Raw genomic sequence first — 22,398 nt, 5'->3', positions numbered from 1 at the left:
TCTAAAGCTTGTATTATGCTCTTAATTCCTTCAGTGGCATTATTACCAACTGCGATTATTGTTCCAAGATATTTAAAGTCTTCCATACTTTCGAAATTGTAGTTGTTGACTTTAATGTTCTATCTAGATTTACTGAATCGGTCTCTTCTGTTTATGCGCTTGTATTTGGTTTTCACTTCGTTGATTTTACTTGAAACTTTTTTCGTGCTCTCTGGACTTTGTTGAGTATGTCGTTTACATATCTATAGATGTAGATCTAATCATCAGCATAACTAGGAGCTGTTTTGTACCTTGGACCGTTAATGGATTACATGTTAAATGGACGTTATTTCTATTTTGATAAGCTGTTCTTTAATTTTTTGTTTATTTGAATCGAGAATCTGTATTTTATTAGACTGTTTATTAACGCACAATTTCTTGGCTCAAGTTTTTTGTTTCCCGTATCATTAATACAACAATTTTGCTGGATACCGACGTAGGAACCCTGTTGGTATGTAGGTACATAATGTTTCGATATCCAAGAGTAGAAAATTTGTCTCGTTGTAAAGTCAATATTATTTTATTAGGAAATATGATATTGTCTAATAATAGTAAAGTTGTTTTGCTTTGCTTTCTCAGACTGCTACCGTCGTGCCTTCTGGTATTTGATATTTCGCCGGCCAAGCAACAATTTCTATACGCATGTACTTATTGCTGATATCCTGCTTCCCCAATCCAGATAGCAGTTCCGAAACCAATAAAACTGCTACACTCGTGCTTCCTATTAGCCAGCCCAGGATTATAGGTACGCCTCATTATCGTACTGATGTTAGTGCTGCCCCTTATAAGTGTATAGAATGTGAAAGGAAGGTTTTGGCAATTTAACAGGTTGGTTGCCGCGTGTACCGCCGGCTGTCATTTGAGGTATTACTAGCAGGCCGTGCTTCATGATATAGTCATAACTAAAATCTTCCAATATATATTTTTTTCCACAAGGAATCTACGTTTCTGTATTTGCCTGTATACCATATATTAAAAAATTAATTAAAATCCTTTGTAAAAGGTATATATTTAATAGTATAAATATATACCTTTTACAAAGGATTTTAATTAATTTTTTTTATATATTTTTTTGTTTTTCTAATTACAATAAAAAAATGTTGGATTGTTATGAAGAAGTTGAAGAATTTTTTAAGTTTACTTATCACATTTTAGAAGAAAATCGCCTTTATATCATTATTTATATTATATAATATATATTTAAATATCAGGTGATCCAGTTTTATAGATCTCTTGAGTCTGTGGTATTTAATTATAATTTAAAAAATATTTTCATCGAAAGAGTCAATAATTTTACAAATCTAAGTATAGTTTTTCACAGAAATTTGTCATTTTAATTTGCAAATCTTATATGCAACAAAGTTATGAAATGGTTTGGTTTCATTAAAAGACATAACAGAGATTTTTGTAGGATTACATCTATAAAAACTTACACTTTTATCTGCTCTCAAGTTGAAAATTTAATTCTGTTTTGTTTTCCATTTACTCAAGCATATATCAAAAAGTTTAAAAAGTTCAAAGATTTCTGAAATACTGTTCTTTTAAACTGCGTAGACCATATTCTTATTCTGGTGTGATCAATTTCTTGAATTTAGATTTTTTTCTTACCAGAAGGGTTAACTTTGACTTGATCATTATTTTTAAGCTTAATAATCCATTCTCCTGAAGCTTCAGCTAATTTGTTTAACATATTCTTTCCCGTTCACTGCTTTAGAATTCACTTTTTCATGTTTCCTATCACAGAATTAATTATGGTTCAAATATAGGTGTGGTCCTACTTCTCATGCATGCTAATCAGTTACCTCATTAGATAGATTTTTTTAACTTATGTATCAATATCTTTAGGATCTATTTGGAGCACTAAAATGCAAAATGATACTTTGTATAAATAATGTATAATGTATAAATAAGTGTGTACTTGCAATTTCTTTAATGCTGGATTCTTGTTTAATTTTGACAGTGGGTTTGTCCCATTTGTTATCAATAAATAAATTTTACTAAAAATACTGGATTTCACATAAACATATGTGTATAAATTTATAAACATTTTAAAATATATTTAGTATAAATACCATCTAGAAAAATATCACATTAAATACTATTCACATATCATCAAGTCCAAGCTATTACAAACAACTAAAAGAGTCATAAATCAATTTAGATATTAAAGGAAAATAATATTCAGTGCATAATATATATTCGAAATGTATGTAAAAATAAAAATTTAGGTAATAATTTTATTAGTCTTCCAAAATATCCTCTTCATTTATGTCTTGGTGAGGTTTATGAACAACTACACCATTTTGAATTTCTTCTATTCTTCCATTATTTGAAGAATTTCACCTAAAAAATAACTATGGTAAGATATTCATAATATAGACAATAAATCAATCATCCTATAAACAGTAAAATAAACATTCTATAGTTATGCTATGCAATATTTGCTGCAATGAATCTGCTTATGTGTAAAGTAAAAATATTCCTTTTCTTCCCTTTTCCATGTTCTTATATCTGTTGAACCAGAATACTTGACAAAATTCCAGTAGAGTATACAATTAAAAACTTAAAATTTATTGTTTTTAATAACTTTATAAGATCATTACTTGGTATACTCATCATCAAACACAAAAAATCATATCACACAAAGACTGTTGTTTTTATGTCTATAAATAGGAAAAATATTTTGATCAAACAAGAAGAGTGCAATTAAAATAATTTCTCATGTAGCTCATAAATTTTAATTACAAAAACTATGTAATAGTAACAATAATATACCCGATTATAAAAAATGAAACCTCTAAAATGTTTTAGATAATTTTACTATATAATTGTGGCTAACCCATATTTACTTACTTAAAATTGATTTGCTTCAAGAATTTATATATTAATGAAGAACACATATTCGGAAGATCTGGGCGGCTGTCAATTTCACTTAAAATTTTATTTAAAGTGGGCATTTCATTCTTGAAAAAGAAGCTGTGTACTATCTGTCGTACAAGTGTTTTAACTCTTTCATCGTATGTTGCAATCAACCGCCAATATTTTTAGGACATCTTATTGTTCCAGTCTGCTTATATTCCTTAATTATCCTGGAAATAGTTGAATTCGCAATACCTAAAATTAACACATTACTTTAGTAAGTCTTGATTTCAACAATAACTATTCTGCAAAACTAACCTGTTGCCTGTTTTATTTTTGCTACCATAGCTGTTATTTTCATTCCAGGATTATTAATTTTTATTTGTTTGTACATGTTTATAATGCATTGTTTTTCATTTAATGATAAATGACCCAAATCTACTCAGCGTTTTTAGGCGGAGAAGGATAATTACCACAAGTACTTGGCATTGAATCCATATTGTTATCTTAATAACACTAATACGTCGCTAAATAGCTCTGAAAAGAACTGTTTTTTATATAAATGCAAACGAAAAATCTAAAAATTAAAGGAATAACGTAGAAAATACAAAAATCGTCGATATAAATTTTGAATTTGAAAATTTCCTAAATGTCATTAGTGGCAAAATGTCATAATTTAGTGGAGTAAACTTGCCTGCGGTTGGTCCAATTACAAACAAGCATTACGGCGCGGTAAATTTGAATTACTCCTCCTGGTTAAAAAACAAACCATAGTAATACTTAAGTAAACGGTAAACTTTTAGGTTATCGAAATTTTTGAATAAGAGGATTCTCTTGTTATACATTTCCCCAATTGAGTTAAACTGTAAGTGCATATTTAGAAAATTGTTTTACTGTAAATTATAATTAAGGTGAGTATATATCTAATTATATTATATTAAAAGGTTAACTATAGAAAATTGTTTTACTGTAAATTATAATTAAGGTGAGTATATATCTAATTATATTATATTAAAAGGTTAACTATATATAGATAATTAAAAGACTAGATTAAAGCTAGTTTAGAAGAAGTAGGTTGTATACTCGTTATATGCATAAATAATTTATGAAAAAAGGCAAAAAGGAGTATAAAATTTTTTATTAAATCGTGTCCAAGTACCGTCGGTTTTTATATCATCTTCAGGTACATTTAGTCAATGTTTAGCTACTTTGCCTTGTTAGTGTCATGATTGCTTCCTTTAAATCTTCTAATTACCCACTTTCTGGTTGTGAAGACCTAATATGATTTTACCTCTATTTTCACAACTGAAGTGTTTGATTTTTTTGTAGGAAAACGAAATAAGATGAGTTCGTTGAATGTCCAAGTACCTCACACACGAAAAGAAAACGACCAGTGACAGAGCAAGAGTTGCTACAAATTGCTGATGAGTTCACCTCTGGTTGTGAAATAGAGGCGGAAATTTCTGACGACCAACTATCTTCTTCTTCTCATCAGTCTGACCCAGCTGATATACATTTTGACAGTGACGATAGTCGTTGTGATCCTGACTATGAGAGCAGTAATCTAAATTCATCATCAGATGTATCTGTAAGTGATCAAGAGATATCAAATTTACAAGATATTGAACCACAATTAACGTGAACTACCGTTACTAGACAACAAAAAGAAGAAATCACGTTTATGTGCCAAAGTGGACTCGAAGTTAATTTACTAAGATACTAACGTTTCTGCAGCTGATTTTTATCATCTATTTGTAACGGATGAGCTCATACAAATAATGGCCGATGAAACAAATCGACGTGCCAAACAAGCTACTAAGGTTAACAATAATATAAAGAAAAAAAGTAGACTTGCTGAATGGAAAGAAACAACAAATATAGAAATGCGAAAATTTATAGGCCTATTGATCTATATGGGATTAGTAAAGTACCGGACTATTAGTAGCTATTGGAGCAGGCAATCTATGTACAAGAATAATTTTGTAGCTAAGGTTATGCCTAGGAACCGTTTTCAAGCGTTACTGAGATTTTAGCATTTTTCTAACAATTTACGTGCTAATGCAGAGACAGATCGCTTGCATAAAGTAACACCACTGGTATTTTTCCTAAATAATCAGTTCAAGAAAGTGATGATGCCAGACCAGATGATTGCAGTAGATGAAACAATGATTCCATTTTGAGGTCGATTAAAATTTCGGCAGTATATACCGGGAAAACGACATAAATACGACATTAAAGTTTTCAAGGCATGCGACCAGAAAGGGTATACCCATTCATTTAAGATATATCAAGGTAAAGAATATCAGAAAAGACAAGAATCCGTTATTACAAAAGTAGTAATGGATTTATGTGAAGATTTTCTGGATTGTGGTAGAATTGTTTGTACAGACAACTTTTACACTAGTATAGAACTAGAAAAAAAGTTATTAACAAGGCAGACTTATAATTTATGCACACTAAGAAAAAATCGAAAAAAAAAATTACCTGCAGATGTTATAAAAGAAAAAATTAAAAAAGGGCAAATCATAGGAAGACAAAATGCAGAAAAAATCCTAGTATGTAAATGGAAAGATAAACGGGATATTCTTATGTTGTCAACTTATCCTAATTTGGATCAAAGTGCTACAGAAAAAAAAATCGTGCAAACGAAGCCATTGTAAAGCCCGAGTGTATTATAGATTATAATTCTGGAAAAGCAGGGATAGATCTTTCAGATCAAATGTCTAGCTATTCATCACCAATCAGGAAGTCCTTACGTTGGTTTCATAAATTGGCTGTTGAGTTGTTACTTGGAACAACGGTAGTAAATGCTCTAATAGTATATAAGGTTTTACATACAGAAAAAAAAATTACGGTGACACAGTTCAGGGAACAACTAGTACAGTCACTGTTAAAGATTCCAGAGACGACTGTAGTCAGGGACACAAAACAAGTACAAAGTCACAAAATCGTTGAAAGTGAAGAAATATGTTCACGGAATAGAAAAATTCGAAAGAGGTGCACATTCTGCTATTCCAAATTGTCAGTTAAATATGGGGCCATTTATGCAAGAAAAAACAACAAGACAGTTACAACATTCTGCGACACATGTTCTGAAAAACCATACGTTTGCTTGTCTTGTTTTCCGTCACATAAATAGTTTTTTAAAACTTTTAATTTTCCACTAAAATGTTTGTACTTGTTGCTATTAGCATTGATTATAAACCACCCATAGATACCTCACTCTTAGGTAAAAACGAATTCAGTGTTAAACTCCGCCCACTTACACCTCTTGGCCCCTCACGCCTAAGTACTACCTGACTGTATGGTGGCGACATTATTGAAATATTTGCCAAGATTGAAAAATAAATTTGAGTTGCCTGTTCCGGACATTGTCTAGTGCAATAGACGACAATATAAGGATGGCATTCAGCATTTTCACAAATAATTTTAACGTGCTTGTAATTTATATTATTGAATTTCGGTTTTACTTCAGAAAAAACGCTAAAAATTGATTAATGAAAACAGTAGAGGTTTTATAAAAATTATTTATTTATCAATACAATACAAAAAATAACAAAATATAAAATACATAATAAAATTAGCAGTGATACATTACATCTCATTTAAATTACTTTTTTGTAACTTTTCAAACAAATTAATTTCCAGAATTGATGCAAACTAAAATATTTCAAGCTAATATACAGAATTTATTTGAAGATTTAGTTTTATTCACTCACGGTAAAATATTGCAAAACCTCCTAATTTTAAAGAATCGCTTGGATTTACTTACATGAAATTTGGCTTAGGCAAGATGTCAAAGAAAAAAAGATGATGCTTTTGCACTATGGTTCAGTATCACACCTTCTCAGGAGTGAAAAAATATATGTTCAAGATAAGTTCGGAAGTGCATAAAATCAGTAATTCTAAGCAACTTTTGTTCTATAGAGTTTTTTCACTAAGTCAATACTTTTCGGGTTATTGAAAAATAGGTTCTGATTCGTCAAATTCCATGTTGAATATTTCAACGTGAAATAATAAAAAATGAAGCACTTTTCGACGAAAACTCATAACTTTTTTTAAAGTGTTTAATAAAGGTTTATTTTTGTTAAGTTTCTAGCATCAAAAGTAAGCAAGTTTCAGAAAAGCAAAACCTACATTTTTTTACTCTTTGTGATTTTTGGTGTCACTAATAAATTAAGTTATTTTGAAAATAAGCATTTTTTTCATAATTAAAAAAAAAAATTGTTAAAAAAATATGCCCTTTGAACAAATAAAACTTACAGATCATTATAAATAATACATTAGTAAAGTAATTTGTAAAGCGATAACGATTAATTTGATTTAAATGCTAATTGGGGGCTGATTTTACCGATTTTACTTTGAGCGTAACGCTTACTTTTGATGCTAGAAACTTATTAAAAAACAAAAATGAATATTTTTTTGAAAGTTGTACTCAGGTTTCCCCAAAAAGTGTACCATTTTTTGGTTATTTCACGTTGAAATATTCACTTTGAAATTTGACAGATATGAACCTATTTTTCGTTGGTTACAACTTTGCTTCTACTGGGTCTAGAGAGTTCATACATATACCATTTTTTTTCTCTTTTTTAGAAGCTATATTTTTGCTGAAAACGCCTTTTTTTCGATAAAATACATACTTACTTTTTGAATTATTTGCACAGAACCATTTAAAATTTTTTTTTTGTGTTAAAAATGAACATATTTACTCGCAAATAACTCGAAAAGTATTAACTTGGTGAAAAAATTCTATATGACATAAGTTGCTTAGAATTACTTTTCTTCTTTCGTATGTTTTCTATATGTATGCCTTCGATAGGAGAAGGAACTTCGACAAGAAGAAAAGGATATAAATTTTGTTCTGATAGTAACATTGTACTACAAAAAATTGACAATTTATCTATAAATGGCAATATAGAAGTCAATTATATTCTGTACAAAATAAGAAATTGTATAGAGGTGAACTAAAATCAATATGATCTACTGTTCGATCGCATACTTTTTATATTTAAAAATTTTCTGAGGACTTTCTGGAATTACGTCATCGAGGTTTTAAAAGCAAGTAGTGGCGAGTACCAAATATCGATTTTGACTTTGACAAAATACCACAAATTACCAACGTTAAAAATGAATCATGTAAGTACATATCTTGATAAAATGAGAGGGAATTTCCAACATATAAATAGTTGAGGGCTAACTGCCTAGGAACAATAGGTAAAAGCTGATAAACGGACAGGATTAGAAAGTTTAAAACATCACTAATTAGATCATATTTCAAAACAAAGTAAATAAGTATATTTGAATGTTACTTCTTTTCAAACTAAGATTGTAAAATTAAAATTTTAGGAAAAAAAATATTTATTATTTCTTGTTCTCAAGAAGTACTTTCATTATTGACAATATCGAAACATTTTATTATTAAAAGTCGAGAACAATTAAAAACCACGTTCATATTTATATGAAAGTGCTATAAAAATCAAGGTATATTACTCTTTTTTAGCAAACTTGGTATACGACTTGTCCACTGAAAGCCGTGTAGACAGTGAATATTATTTCTCTCTTTCTGATTTTCAAAAACTTTAATTTTTTAAAAATATTCTAAACCTGCTTTTAAGTTTTCAGTTGACTTGCTTAAAGTTGACATTGGCTTTCTGTTTGGATTACTATCACTACAATATTTGTTGTTAAGACCATCAAAAATATTATTTATAATTTTCAAAAATATGGCAGTATGAGGAACCGTTTTGGCGTGTAACTGTCCTACAGCTATTGCTGTTGATATTGCTGAGGCAACTGAGTTGGAAAAAATTTGTACTGCTAACTTTACACGCATTTTTTAAAAATTATTAGGGTTTATATGAACGTCTGTTATTTTCAACAGGCATTGTGCTTTCATATTGGTTCTATCGATGTTGTATGTGTATTCAATATCTTGCCACGATATTTGTTTAGAATCGGCAAAAAACGTCAACTTTTTGTTAAGAAAATTATTTCTTAAACTCTTTAATAAGTGGGGTGTATTAAACACAGTGATATTTCTATTACAGGCTGATCCTTACATGCGCCTAACAGCTTAAATAAAGCTATATTATTAGATGCTTGATCACATACTAACACTTTTGGTATATACCCAATATTTTGTAATTTTGAAACAACTTCAACTACAATGTTTTTTAAGTTGTCGCTATGTATTGGACCAACTATAACAAAATAACAAATCGGAATCTTCCAGTTATGTAGCAAGCCGCGCATCATGAAAACCAAACCTGGGTCGGCAAGTTTGTTTGTGCTTCCTAAAGCACCTTAATCTTAAAACCCTTCTATAATATCATCTAATTTATTGTACTCCAATTGTTTTTTCAAAGAAATTTCATCAAACATTAACACACAAATTTTTTCCCATTCATCCATTGTCTCTGCTTCTTTCTTCAACTTGTCAATTAAGGAAGTGTTTAAACCAGTTCTTAATTTTATAACACGCAACCAAGTTTGAATTGTTTTTACTGAAGGTAATATAAAGTTAAGAGATCTAATTAAAAATTTGTAACAACTAGGAGACTTATTATAAGTTTTCATTATATGATTCTGGCCATTTCAATCTTTTTCATTGTGACTCCATTTTGAACGAGTTTTGTGTGAAAACTGCATATTAACAAAGTGTGCAGGTATTTGCTTTTATTTTCTAACAGTATCTGTAACATGAATTTGGTTGGCGATTTTCTGTTTTTTGTTGTTCTTCTACAAAGCTGACTGTTCTTCTGACGGCACTTCTTTTTTAAAGCATTTACTAGATACTCCAATTTTTTACCTTCTCCGTCAATTCAGTTTTAAGTTTTGTGGGCAAATTAATTTCAAAACTGGAAATATCACTGAGACTACTACTTGATCACTTAGGTGATGGAGGTGACCTAACCATACAATCGCCACTTGTAGATCTTTTACGTTTCGTTCCGCAATAAACGTATGTAGAGCATACTGGTGATGTATCACCTAATATAGGTAATCATTGAAATGTATGTGTAATTTTAATTAAAGCAAAACAAGCATCTCCATTATTTCTGGAGTGATACTAACAACGCATTCAGATTTAAAAAAGTCTCTTTTGATTTAATTGTATAAAAAATATATAAATCACTCAATATCAACTGATTTTATACAAAATATATTTTAATAGTATTATTCTCATTGACAAAGCGCATTAGGCAAACATAAAAATATTTCTAAAGTTGAGTACTCACCTAAATAAGTTGCTAACTGTGTAAATTTTAGAGGAACAGCATTTTTCCTTAATAACTTTCTTTGGCCACTTTGGTAAATATGTTCCACTGCAAAATGATGCTGGCAAATTACCCTCTGTTTCAGGTCACTGATATCCATCAATATAATATCAATATTCCCGCAGTTTTTTTGCCAAATTTTTGTGCGCTCTACATCTTTTAGGGGAAATTTAAAGAAAGATATATTACTATTTGTTCCATCGTTTCTTTCAAAACATCCCACGTAAACACACTTATGAGTTACAGAGGTCATTTTATCTAAAATGTCCTTTTTTTTATAAAATTCCGCTATAACTTGTCATAACACTTGTCACAGATAATACACCTATAGGGTAAGTTCGGCCCTGACATTACTCCTACCTCCTCGCAAGTCAGAGAAGAATGAGAAATCTCGATACGTTTTTCGAGTAACGCCATCTAGTTGTTGATACGTCTTTCGGTTACCACGAGGTGAGCTATCTAGTGGGTGGTTTATAATCAATGCTATTAGTTACTTTTATAAAAACATAATTGAATGCTCTAACACCAATCAAATATTTTTATGAAAGTATTTAGTATGCAGATTTATATGAAAATAAACAATCACCAGTTATATCCATTTTTATTAGCCAGATATGCCCGAAATGTCAAACCATTCAAACTCAATATTCCTAACAGACCAGAGAATGTTTCTTCGTAAGGATTTACATATAACGCGTACAACCGGCTCACACACGATAATTTAGTAGTCGATGTCGTTGGCCGACTATCATTTAACGTTTGTGTAATGCACACCACTAATGTGTCATAAGCCAACCTGTTAATAGCATCTTATGTGTTAGAATAAAATTTCTCCGAGAAAGTAAAGGAATATCAAACCGATGTTCGAATTTAATCCATAGCTAACATATTAGAATGCTATAGAATATTGCTATTTATTAGCATTAATAAGTTTATAATAGACACTTAGTAAATAAAAAACTTATTAATTATACACATTATTTCTATGACTATTATTTAAAATTGGAGAAATATATTTTTCCACTTCTTTGATCCAACGATTAAACCGATACCTATCAACTGCATCTTGTTCCCAATTTCCTTTTCTGGCCTCTTGATAAGCAAAATTCCAAGTGCGTAGTTTATACATTTCATTATTCTTTTTAAAAAACTTTCTTCATTTAAGTAGCTCAGGATATCTATAAATAGTTTCTACTGCTATGGTGTATACTAACGGATTTTTATCTTTTATATACTTAAGTACGTTTAAACCAGCATCTGTAATATCACTACAATTTTTAACTCCCAACTGGAAAATTTTAAAAGAATTGATAAAATTTATATTTTTATACAATTCAAAAATGCAATTTAATAACTGTGATACCTTCCACAGTTCCAAAATAGAGTTTGTTAATATCCAAATACCCCTTGATATGTTTAGCATCCTCATGTTATCAATATTTTCAAACTGCAACCAAATCTGTTCAAATTTTATTTTTTCTGATTTTTGGGAATAGTTAAAATAAACATCAACAAGTTTTTTAGTTGATAAAAATTGTTTCCATTCTTCATAATTAAAAATGATGAAATCATTTGTAATTCCACATATTCTGATGGATGGTTCGAAAGATGATCCAAGTACACTTGCAGCAACATATTTATTAGGATTTGCTCTATTCAAGTGAAATCTTCTCTCACCCAAGTAAATTCTTGAACTGCACATGATTACTGCATTGATTTTAAAGTTTAGTTTCTTTATATGCAGGATTACAGAGGTAAGGATAATACAACAACAAGAACAGTTAAAGTATTATTTATTTTCAATGTTTTACATATTATTTTATATAAATAACACAATATTTAACTCTTTTTGATTTTTTTACAATGGTATTATCTTAACCTTTATAACTATACATTTTAGATCTTAAACCAACAAAATGCGTTATAATTGTACCACTAGCTTTGTCTTTCATTAAACCTGGAACTTTTTTATTACATAGGTGTATATTATATATAGGGGCATAGGACACGCATTGAAATAGCACGTGCATCATTCATTAAATTTTAAAATTTTCTTTGTTGTCGGGATATAAGGTTAGAACTACGCCAGAGAATGCTTCGATGTTACGTGTTCTCTACTCTTCTTTATGGCTTGGAAGCGTGAACACTAAAACAAGTCCATCTAAATAAGTTGGCCGCCTTTGAATTTTGGTGTTACAGAAAAATCCTACGAATATCATGGATTCAAAGAATGTCAAACGTGGAAGTAACTAGAAGGATAGGAAATGAGGCGGAAATAAATTAACTATCAAAAGACGAAAACTTGAGTACTTAGGACATGTGATGAGAGGGCAAAAATACGCATTATTACAACTTATTATTCAAGGCAAAATCCGAGGAAAGCGAAATGTGGGAAGACGAAGAATATCCTGGCTTAAGAACTTAAGGGAATGGTTTGAATGCAGTAGTGCAGAACTTTTTAGAGCGGCAGTCAACAGAGTCCGCATAGCCATGATGATTTCCAATCTTCGATAGAAGATGGAACTTAAAGAAGAAGAAGAAGAAGGGGTATATTTCGATTGTTAGGAGCATAGTCGCTTGTATTAAATCTATGAATATCAGTACTATAATTTCATTATAAATTCAAATTTATATTATATTATATATATGAAATAAAAATTTCAATTAAATTTCAAATATAAAACTATCAGTATCTGTATACATAATTTGGCAGTTATTTCCTAGCTTTGGTAATATATAATTATAGTAAAATTTATACATACAAGTTTTTGAAATATCTAAAATAGACATTCCAATATATAGCATTAAACATTAGTTAAACATTAGCTCAATTTTTTCAATTACCATTAAATCTGCGTCAAATATTGTTCTGTTATGAAATTTTGGACTGGCTATTAAATTTTTTACATCATATCGACCTTGCCAGTGTCTCGTCAATTTCACAATTCTACGTTTCCGGATATTTCCATAGTTTTGCCGTAAATACTGTTAAATTTAACCTAATGATTCTGCTCAAACTTAGTTTTAGCTTCAGTTCGAAGTTCTGTATTAAGATCAATACAAGTATATATCCAAAAAATGCATCATTAGGTATATCAGTTACATCAATATTTGTATTAATCCACTTGAAATTACTAATTGGAAGTGATTGAGACATTGCCCAACCATATAAATTATTAATATCAACATAAAACAGATATTTATCTGGTTTGGTTGGGTCATAGTTTGTCATATATTTATTATTAGCCTCCGAATAGTCTTTCCTCCAGGTCTTTCTGACATTTTAAACTAACACTCACCTTAAGATTTTATAAATTTAAATAAAGCTACCGGATTTCCTTTACCTGTGTCCTTTTCTCCAATGAATACTAGCGAGTACCTTCCATTTCCCAATTCCAAAATATGACTTTAAAGCACCTAGGTAGATCTAGGTGGTAAAAATATCTTATAATCCAGTTCCAAAACAACTGAATCTCCGAATTTCGATGCAGTCACCTTAGCTTCAGAAATTTTGTATGGGACATTTATCTGAAGTTCTATTAACTTTATGATTGGTTTTCTTTGTCCTTCTATAAGAAGAAACTCATTTAGTGGTTCTAAATCAATTTTTTTTTTCTGAAAACGTATCACAAATTACTAAACTGTTAACGTTTAAAACACTTAACTTACCGTTAAATAACACACCGAGTTAAATTTGAATAACACTGACTGAGATACTTAACGTAACAATATACTATCAGTGAAGACTTTCAACTTACTCTGAAACGCTGTTTATAGCAATTCTAACAACACTTGTCAAGGATATCCGGTGTTAACCTTGACCCTGACATCAACATAGACCTTTGACCCTTAACCTTGACCTTTCAACTCCCCACCATTTAACATTTATACTATTTGTCTTACTCTAGTCTTTTCGCCTATACAAAAAACTAATTAATAAATTAGATTTAATTCATTTGATTTTTCAATGTGAATCACCCCATATTAATCAAGATAATAACTTATAGATAACTCCTGTCGAATTGTATACTGTAAAAATAATGATTTGTGGTAATAAATCCTTTAAATTAAAAAAAAAAATAGATTTTTCATCTTTTTACACATCTTCTATTTGAATCATATTCCTCAAGATAATAACTTATAGATAACTCCTGTCACCTTGTATATTTTAACAATTATTATTTGGATAATTAAATTGCTAAATAATCTTCATGTTTTTTATTAGACAACTTCGATTTGAATCAACCTATATTTCTTCTGTTAATAATTAACACTAACATTCTTTTAATTCTTTAATGTGAATCACTCCATATTAGTCAAGATAATAACTTATAGATAACTCCTGCCACCTAATGTAGTGTTAATAATTAACACTACATTAATTACTAAACTAGATTTCATTCTTTTGATTCTTCAATGTGAATCACCCTATATTAATTAATATAATAACTTATAGATAACTCCTGTTGCCTTGTATATTTTAAAAATTATTATTTGTGGTATTAAATTCTTTAAATTAAAAAAAAAATAGATTTTTCATCTTTTTACAGATCTTCGATTTGAATCGCCCTATATTTCTATAATTTAATCTTCTCATGATGGTCGGCCTTGGATGCATAAATATTTCCTTATCCGCATTTCAAGATTATTAGTAAAAGTAGCGATCATTGATCAGACTTAATCGATTGCGTGAATGAAGATCTTAGAGGTAAGCGGCTTCGACGACGATTTTTTTACGGTCATTGATGAGAAACTAAAAAATTTAAATTAGTATAAGACATATATATTGTTAGATGTCTATGAAAAGTTATTTTTGAAGTTATACTTCTATACGCGCGCTCCACGTTGGAAATTTGTATGGGAGTGAATCTGTGAAATCATTACATATGTAAGATAATGAGTAAGAGAGAGACAGAAGATATATTTTCTCTCTCTTCCTCTCTCGAATATAAAAATATTCATTTTGTATATATAATTTAATATTATATATTATATAAAGATATATATACATATAATATTATATATAATAAAATATTTATTAGTATTATTATTTATGTGATATGTTTTGTATTATTTATTAAATGTTCATAATTATATTAGTCTTTTGTATTTCAAAATAATAATCTCAATAAATCACTGTATGATCCAGAACTGTCAATTTTGAAATACGTATGTGTCATGTCCTCGGTAGTATAGTAGTCAGTATCCCCGCCTGTCACGCGGGAGACCGGGGTTCGATTCCCAGTCGGGGAGGACTTTTTTATTAATATTATTACATGGTAAATTAAACATATATGCGTAAGTAGGGAAGTTATGTATATTATTGTCATTTTTAAATACTTATGAATATTGCATTTTAATTTGTATTGTATTATTATATTAATAACAAAATAAACAATGAATTTTACTGCAGAGTATGTGTAAAAAAATTTATTTTTGCATTCAACTCCTTTCAAATATATATATATATATATATATATATATATATATATATATATATATATATATATATATATATGAAAATAAAAATATACATTTTCATCAAAATATTGATTCAATCCTTCATTTACTATACTCCTATTACAGGTCAAAAGTTGTTTATTAATTGTTAGTAAATTGTTATTAATTCTGTTTCTGTTTCTGCTATGTCTTACCTATAGCATTACATATGTAATGATTGTGCAGATTGACTCCCAAATAAATTTGTAACGAAGAATGCGTGTATAGAAGTGTAACTTCCACCGGCAGTCCCACTGGACTGCCACACCCGTTTTTTTTTCTTAGTTTCAATTTATTTCTAGTTTTTAGAACGTCCTGCTACGCGTTGAAAAATAATGCTTTAAAATAAATAATTACTTGCATTAATCTCGTGCTGCGCCGAACGCATCTTTTCCAATTCTGTTATCCTAATAATTAAAGAGAAATATATTCTTTAAAAAAATACCAAAAAATATTTATGGCAAAACTTTCAAGGTTAATAATGGTTTTGATATAAACCTTCACGTTCTTTTGACAAATAAAAATTTATTTGATTTGTCATTCACCTATCCTATTTTTTAACTGCATTGAATTCATTTAACTTTGATGTCAAGGTTCTAAATGATTTTTGGTTTAAAGATTCTATTTTTCGATGCTATTTTTTAACTAATTATCTTTTTTTAAATCTATTCAAAATCTTAAATTGTTTGGAAACATTCTGTTTTTTTTAATAAATTATTATTTTAATATACTTGTTTGTTTTAGATTGATTTGACTTTGGATAATGAGGATCTTTTCAAAGAATTGTTAAACTCAATAGATGAATTGGAGCCCCCAGCAGCTTCAACCTCATAACAAACATCTTCACAAGACTGGACTCACCCAAAAAAAGTTAAATTTAACAATTTTACAAAACCACATAACAAAGATTAGAGATGCAACAATTATAGCTGATATAGCCGACATTCAATTAAGATACAACAATAATATTAATTTAATTAATGAATTTGAACAAATACAACAATTAATTGAGCAAAAGTGCGATGAATCAGAATTAGATGAACAATTTGAAAATAAATTTTATAGTGTAGTTGAATATTTAAAAACCTTCATAGACAAAAATAATTCCAACAATGTTTCAGTTTCAAACAGTAATGTTAATCCTATAAATACTCATGATAACTACTCAAATTTTTTGTTGCCTAAAATTAAGCTTCTAGTTTTTAATGGAGAATAATGACCATTGGTTGGAATTCAAAAAAAATTTTATGGCTACTATTCATTCAAATCAAACACTCAATGATGGTCAAAAGTACATTTTTTTAAAGGCAGCACTGAATGTTATGCTAAAAGAACTATTTCAGCATGAAACTATTTTATGAAAATCAAGATTATCTCAGGGCTTGGGAAATGCTTTGTGACAAATTTGACAAAAAGAAATTTCTTGTTAATACACATATAAAATTATTATTTAATATTAATTCTATGCAAAAAGGAACCTTTTTGCAATTCAGAAAACTTTTAGACGAAGTATCAAAGCATTTGTCTGCCTTGGAAGGTATGCAATTAACTAAAGATGCACTATGGGACATGGTTATAATTTCTTGATAATTTCTTGATTTTTTAAAAGAAAGACAAGATATACCTATTAGAGTCTATAGAGATATAGATTCTAATACAAAGATATCAAATTAATTTAATAAACCACCTAGGGAGTTTTACCCGCGTTCTCAAGTAAATTTATCAATAAATGCAATTAAATGCAATCTATGTAAAGGTGAGCATACTATTTATACATGTAGAGTTTTTAAAATTATCAGTATATCAAAGATGGGATAAATTAAAAGCATTAGAGTTGTGTTCAAATTGTTTACGAATTGGTCATGCCAAAAATACTTGCACTATTGACTCTTGTAAAAGGTTGTAACGATGAGTCCAAGCCATCACCGTTAAACCATCGTGCGCGCGAACCAACCCATGAAGTAGGAGTGTATCGACAGTAGAAAGGGCAAAGCTCCGCTATATAAACGGCAACATTTCCTCACAGAGACAGAATCGACAGGTGTTGACTGAAGGTTCTCTCTTCCCTACCCGGCTTGCGGACGTGTTGAGTTCACAAGTTGTTTCCTTTTCTTTTACCGTCTTTACCCGAAAAGCGTGTTGAGCTTTTCACTACCCGTACTCTGAAACAGTCGTGTTGAGATTGTCGAGGAGTGTCCTATTAACCCGAATCACTTAAGGGACGTGTTGAGCTCCTTTCCTTCCTTTATACCTATCGTCCGCTGTTATTAAAACCGTAAAATTTCAAATACACATTCGCTTGCCGATAAGACTGGTTCCATATGACAAGGTCAAACTTAATTTGAATAAATAGGCCAGGTACTGAGAAGACTAAACCAAATTGTAAATATGTTTATAAGATTTTTGTCAATTTAATTTAAGGAAGGCAATAAAGTTTTATTTTTATCTTGAACTCTGTCTCTGACTGTCTAAAAGCTACCCGGATAGTGACTCCCACGAGAGGACGTCACAAATGGCGCCCGAGCAGAAAAATACGTTTTAAACAATAATACCGACCGAATTCCGAATTTTATTTTCATGAGACAGTACTACATTTCAAATTTTAATCAAAGACAAGGTGATTCACAGTTCAAAAATGACAGACGCTCCGGAAACGTCGAAGGTTAGTTGGGTGTACCTATTAAAGAAAGACGAACTTATAGCCGAATTAACAAACAGAGAACAGCCGACGGAAGGGAATTTCAGCGAGCTAAGAGCGAGATTAGTTGCGATCATCAAGGCACCAACTCAAAAAGGCCAAAACCCAGAGGAAATAGAAGAAAACCAGATGGAAGACAGACAAAGAAAGATGGAAATAGTACGCAAATGGGGGTTACACTTTGACGGTTCAAGAGACCCAATAGAATTCATAGAACAGTTGAAAGAACTCCAGACAGCTTACGGCCTACAAGACACCCACGTTTTACAAGCTCTACCAGAAACATTAAACGGGAAAGCATTACTATGGTACAGAAACAATAATAAATATTGGAACGAATTAAAAGACTTCGAACAAGATTTCCGCAATTTCTTCGTTTCCTCCGTTCTCACGCAATCTCTGGAAGCTCAAATCCGGAACCGACTCCAACGAAACAACGAAGGTGTAAAAGACTACATCATTGATATTCAAACAATGATCAGAAGACATGGTGAATTCAATCACCAAGAAGAACTAAACAGGATATACACCAATATGAACCCGAAATACAAGTTGTATATAAAGAGGCAAGACGTATCGTCAACACAGGACATCATCAGACTAGCGGAAGAATATGATATGGTCCAAAAAGAAATATACAACAGAAACAATACACGGTGTGACTGGACACAGGCAAATAGTCGTAATAACAAAATACAGAATTTCGACAGACAGACTTGTTGTTGGAGATGCGGCCGCAGAGGCCACAACAGAAGAAACTGCAGAGCTATCGCTGTACTCTTCTGCAGCCATTGCGGAACCCGAGGAACAACTTCCAATAACTGCCAATGTAGAAGCCGACCGGAAAACTCCAACAGGACTGGACAAGAAGGAGGCAACCCAGTCAGCATTTAGAGTCCTCCCTAACAACCTCCAGCTACGCACACTATACAGATCAACGACCCCACACAACGATAACGTTCAGCAACGGTAAAAAGTTAAGAGCACTAATAGACACAGGAGCCCAAAATTCGTTTATAGGACAAAAAGGTAAAAAAATATTGGAACAATGTGGAACAAAAAGCGACAGAAAAGCTTTAAAGATCACGCTGGCAGATGGAAAAACCAGCAACATAGAAATCTGTTTTACAGCAAAATGTTCCATAGACAACGTTTGGAGAAAAGCCAAGCTACATTTTTTACCAAACCTAGCTTCAGAAGTAGTACTGGGAATGCATGAAATAACAAGATGGGGCCTTGATTTATCAAACATCTTAAATAGAAATCGCGTAAGGAGAGAACAATACCCAACCAGGACAGAACACGGATCCAGATCGTACAATGCAGATAATAACCGAATACCGACCAATTCCAGGGTCAACGAAACACCAACCGCAAGACATCCGCTCCAACAGAGAAGCAAAATATATAACAAAACGACCCACCGACTACCGACCGATACCGCGGTCGAAGACCAGACCGAAAATATACCGACTACCGACCGATACCGCGGTCGACAACCAGACCGAAGATATACCGAACTACCGACCGATACCGCGGCCGACGACCAGACCGAAGATATTCCGTCATACATACCGGAATTCACGAACAGTCCAATACGAGAGCAGCTCGACATCAGTACTACACTAAACAATACCGAAAAAAAACAATTACAGGAATTGTTACTAACAGAATTGGAGAAATTTAAACAAATTAAAGGAACAACACATGTAACCGAACATACAATAAAACTCAAACATAATACACCGATCAAACAAAGATACAGGCCCCGAAACCCGGCAATGCAGAAGATCATAAACGATGAGATAGATAAGATGCTAGAAGATAACGTGATAGAAAAATCCAATAGCCCGTACAGTTCCCCCATCGTCTTAGTAAAAAAGAAGGACAACAACGGATACAGATTTTGCATCGATTTTAGGAAAATCAACGACATCTCAGAAAAAGATGCCTACCCATTACCGTACATCAATCATATCCTAGAAAAGTTAAAATCTGCAAAATATTTTACCACGTTAGATCTAAAAAATGGATATTGGCAAGTACCACTTTCCGAAGCAAGCAAACCCTTGACCGCTTTCATACCACCAGGGAAAGGACTATTCCAGTTCAAAGTACTTCCATTCGGATTACACGCCGCCTCCGCTACTTTTCAACGATTACTAGATACAGTAATCGGCCCAGAAATGGAACCACATGCATTCGCCTATTTAGACGACATAATAGTACTGGGGAAAACGTTCGAGGAACATATGGAAAACTTAAAAGAAGTACTGCACAGATTACAGCAGGCCAAACTACGAATTAATATAGACAAATGTAAATTCTGCAAAGAAGAGATAAATTATTTAGGCCATGTAGTAAACAAAACGGGAATAAAAGTGGACGACAACAAGACAAAAGCTATAGTCGAATATCCCGCACCAAAAACCGTTAAACAACTACGCCGATTTTTGGGCATCATCTCATGGTATAGGAGATTTATAAAAGATTTTTCACGAACTGCAGCCCCTTTAACAAAGCTACTAAAGAAAAAACAACATTGGACTTGGGACAGAGACCAAGAGGAAGCATTTAACAAAATAAAATTACTACTGACACAAGCTCCAATACTGATCTGCCCGGACTTCCAGAAAAGATTTTTTTTTACAATCTGACGCTTCGAACCACGGTTTAGGAGTAGCTTTAGTACAAACAAACGACGAAGGACAGGAACAAGTCATCGCTTACGCAAGTCGAACCCTAACAAATGCCGAAAAAAATTACAGCGTTACAGAAAAAGAACTACTAGCGATCATCTTCGGTATAGAAAAGATGAAACCCTACATCGAAGGATACCCATTTTCAATTATCACAGATCATCAAAGTCTACGATACTTACAAACAATGGAAAACCCTACAGGTAGAATAGCTAGATGGGCAATGCTGCTGCAACAATTTGACTTCGATGTCATTTACAGAAAGGGCTCCCAGAACGTCCTGGCCGACGCGCTCTCTAGAGAACCAGTAGATCTGGTTTGCATAATAAACGTAGAAGATGTAGAACCCGACGAATGGTACAATAAAGCTTTAAATAAAATCCAGACAAATCCGCAACTATTTCCAGACTACTCTATCAAAGATGGACTTCTCTATCGACACTTCTGGGACAAATACGATTTAAAAGAGACAGAGGTATCCAACCCCTGGAAACTATGCATCCCAAACCACAAGAGACAACAACTCCTGGCAGAAAACCACGAGCAACCGACCGCAGGACATCTAGGAATAGCCAAAACAATAACCCGCCTAGCTAGAAAATACTACTGGCCAGGGATGTTTAAAGACGCCGCAAAGTTCGTCAGGAACTGCAAGAACTGTCAGCAATTTAAGCCGCAACAAAGCTTAACTCCAGGCCGCATGCAATCTACACAAATTCCGCCACATCCATGGCACACCGTTTCAACCGACATCATAGGACCCCTTCCAACATCCAGCAAAGGAAACAAATATATAATGACATTCCAGGACACCTTTTCAAAATGGGTCGAAGCCATACCGATCAGAACAGCAACGGCAAAATCAGTCTGTCAGAACTTAAAAGATAAAATCATTATGAGATTCGGATCACCCAAAGAACTAATATCAGACAACGCAAGAACATACGATAACAGGGAAGTACGAAAGTTGCTAGACGAATTCCAGATTTCTAAAAGAAACATTCCGCCATATTCTCCCCAGAATAATCCAGTAGAAAGAACAAACAGAGTAATCAAAACAATGATAGCTCAGTTCTGCGATAATAACCATAAGAAATGGGACACGAGCCTTCCAGAACTACTATTCGCATATAATACAGCTAAACACGATTCAACGGGTTTCTCCCCAGCCTTCCTGAACTTTGGACACGAACTAGAAATTCCAAGTAAAGTCGTAAACACCCCAAACGACACACAACATACCGATCAAAACATAAAATGGCATAAACTACGAGAAACATTCGAATTAGTACGTACAAACCTGGCAAAAGCTTTTACAACTCAAAGC

General features: G+C 31.7%; 1 protein-coding gene across 2 annotated transcripts in view; it reads right to left on the bottom strand.

Moving 5' to 3' along the window:
• Window positions 1-2,338: 2,338 nt before the first annotated feature.
• Window positions 2,339-22,398, bottom strand: part of sub (kinesin family member subito) — a 245,003-nt gene continuing 224,943 nt past the window's right edge. Inside the window, exon 8 of one of the 2 annotated variants that reach the window (XM_072526083.1) lies at window positions 2,339-2,382. In XM_072526083.1, coding sequence (XP_072382184.1) covers window positions 2,354-2,382 — 29 coding nt within the window. In that variant the 3' untranslated portion in view covers window positions 2,339-2,353. Of the gene's footprint in view, window positions 2,383-12,010; window positions 14,929-22,398 lie in introns of those variants that run through there. The other variant, XM_072526084.1, reaches the window with a different exon arrangement.

The sequence above is a fragment of the Diabrotica undecimpunctata genome, chromosome 3 (assembly GCF_040954645.1).
Source record: "Diabrotica undecimpunctata isolate CICGRU chromosome 3, icDiaUnde3, whole genome shotgun sequence".
In the NCBI taxonomy this organism is placed as follows: domain Eukaryota; kingdom Metazoa; phylum Arthropoda; class Insecta; order Coleoptera; family Chrysomelidae; genus Diabrotica; species Diabrotica undecimpunctata.
Note: the sequence above shows the minus strand (reverse complement) of the source record. Positions and strands in the feature narration are given on the sequence as shown.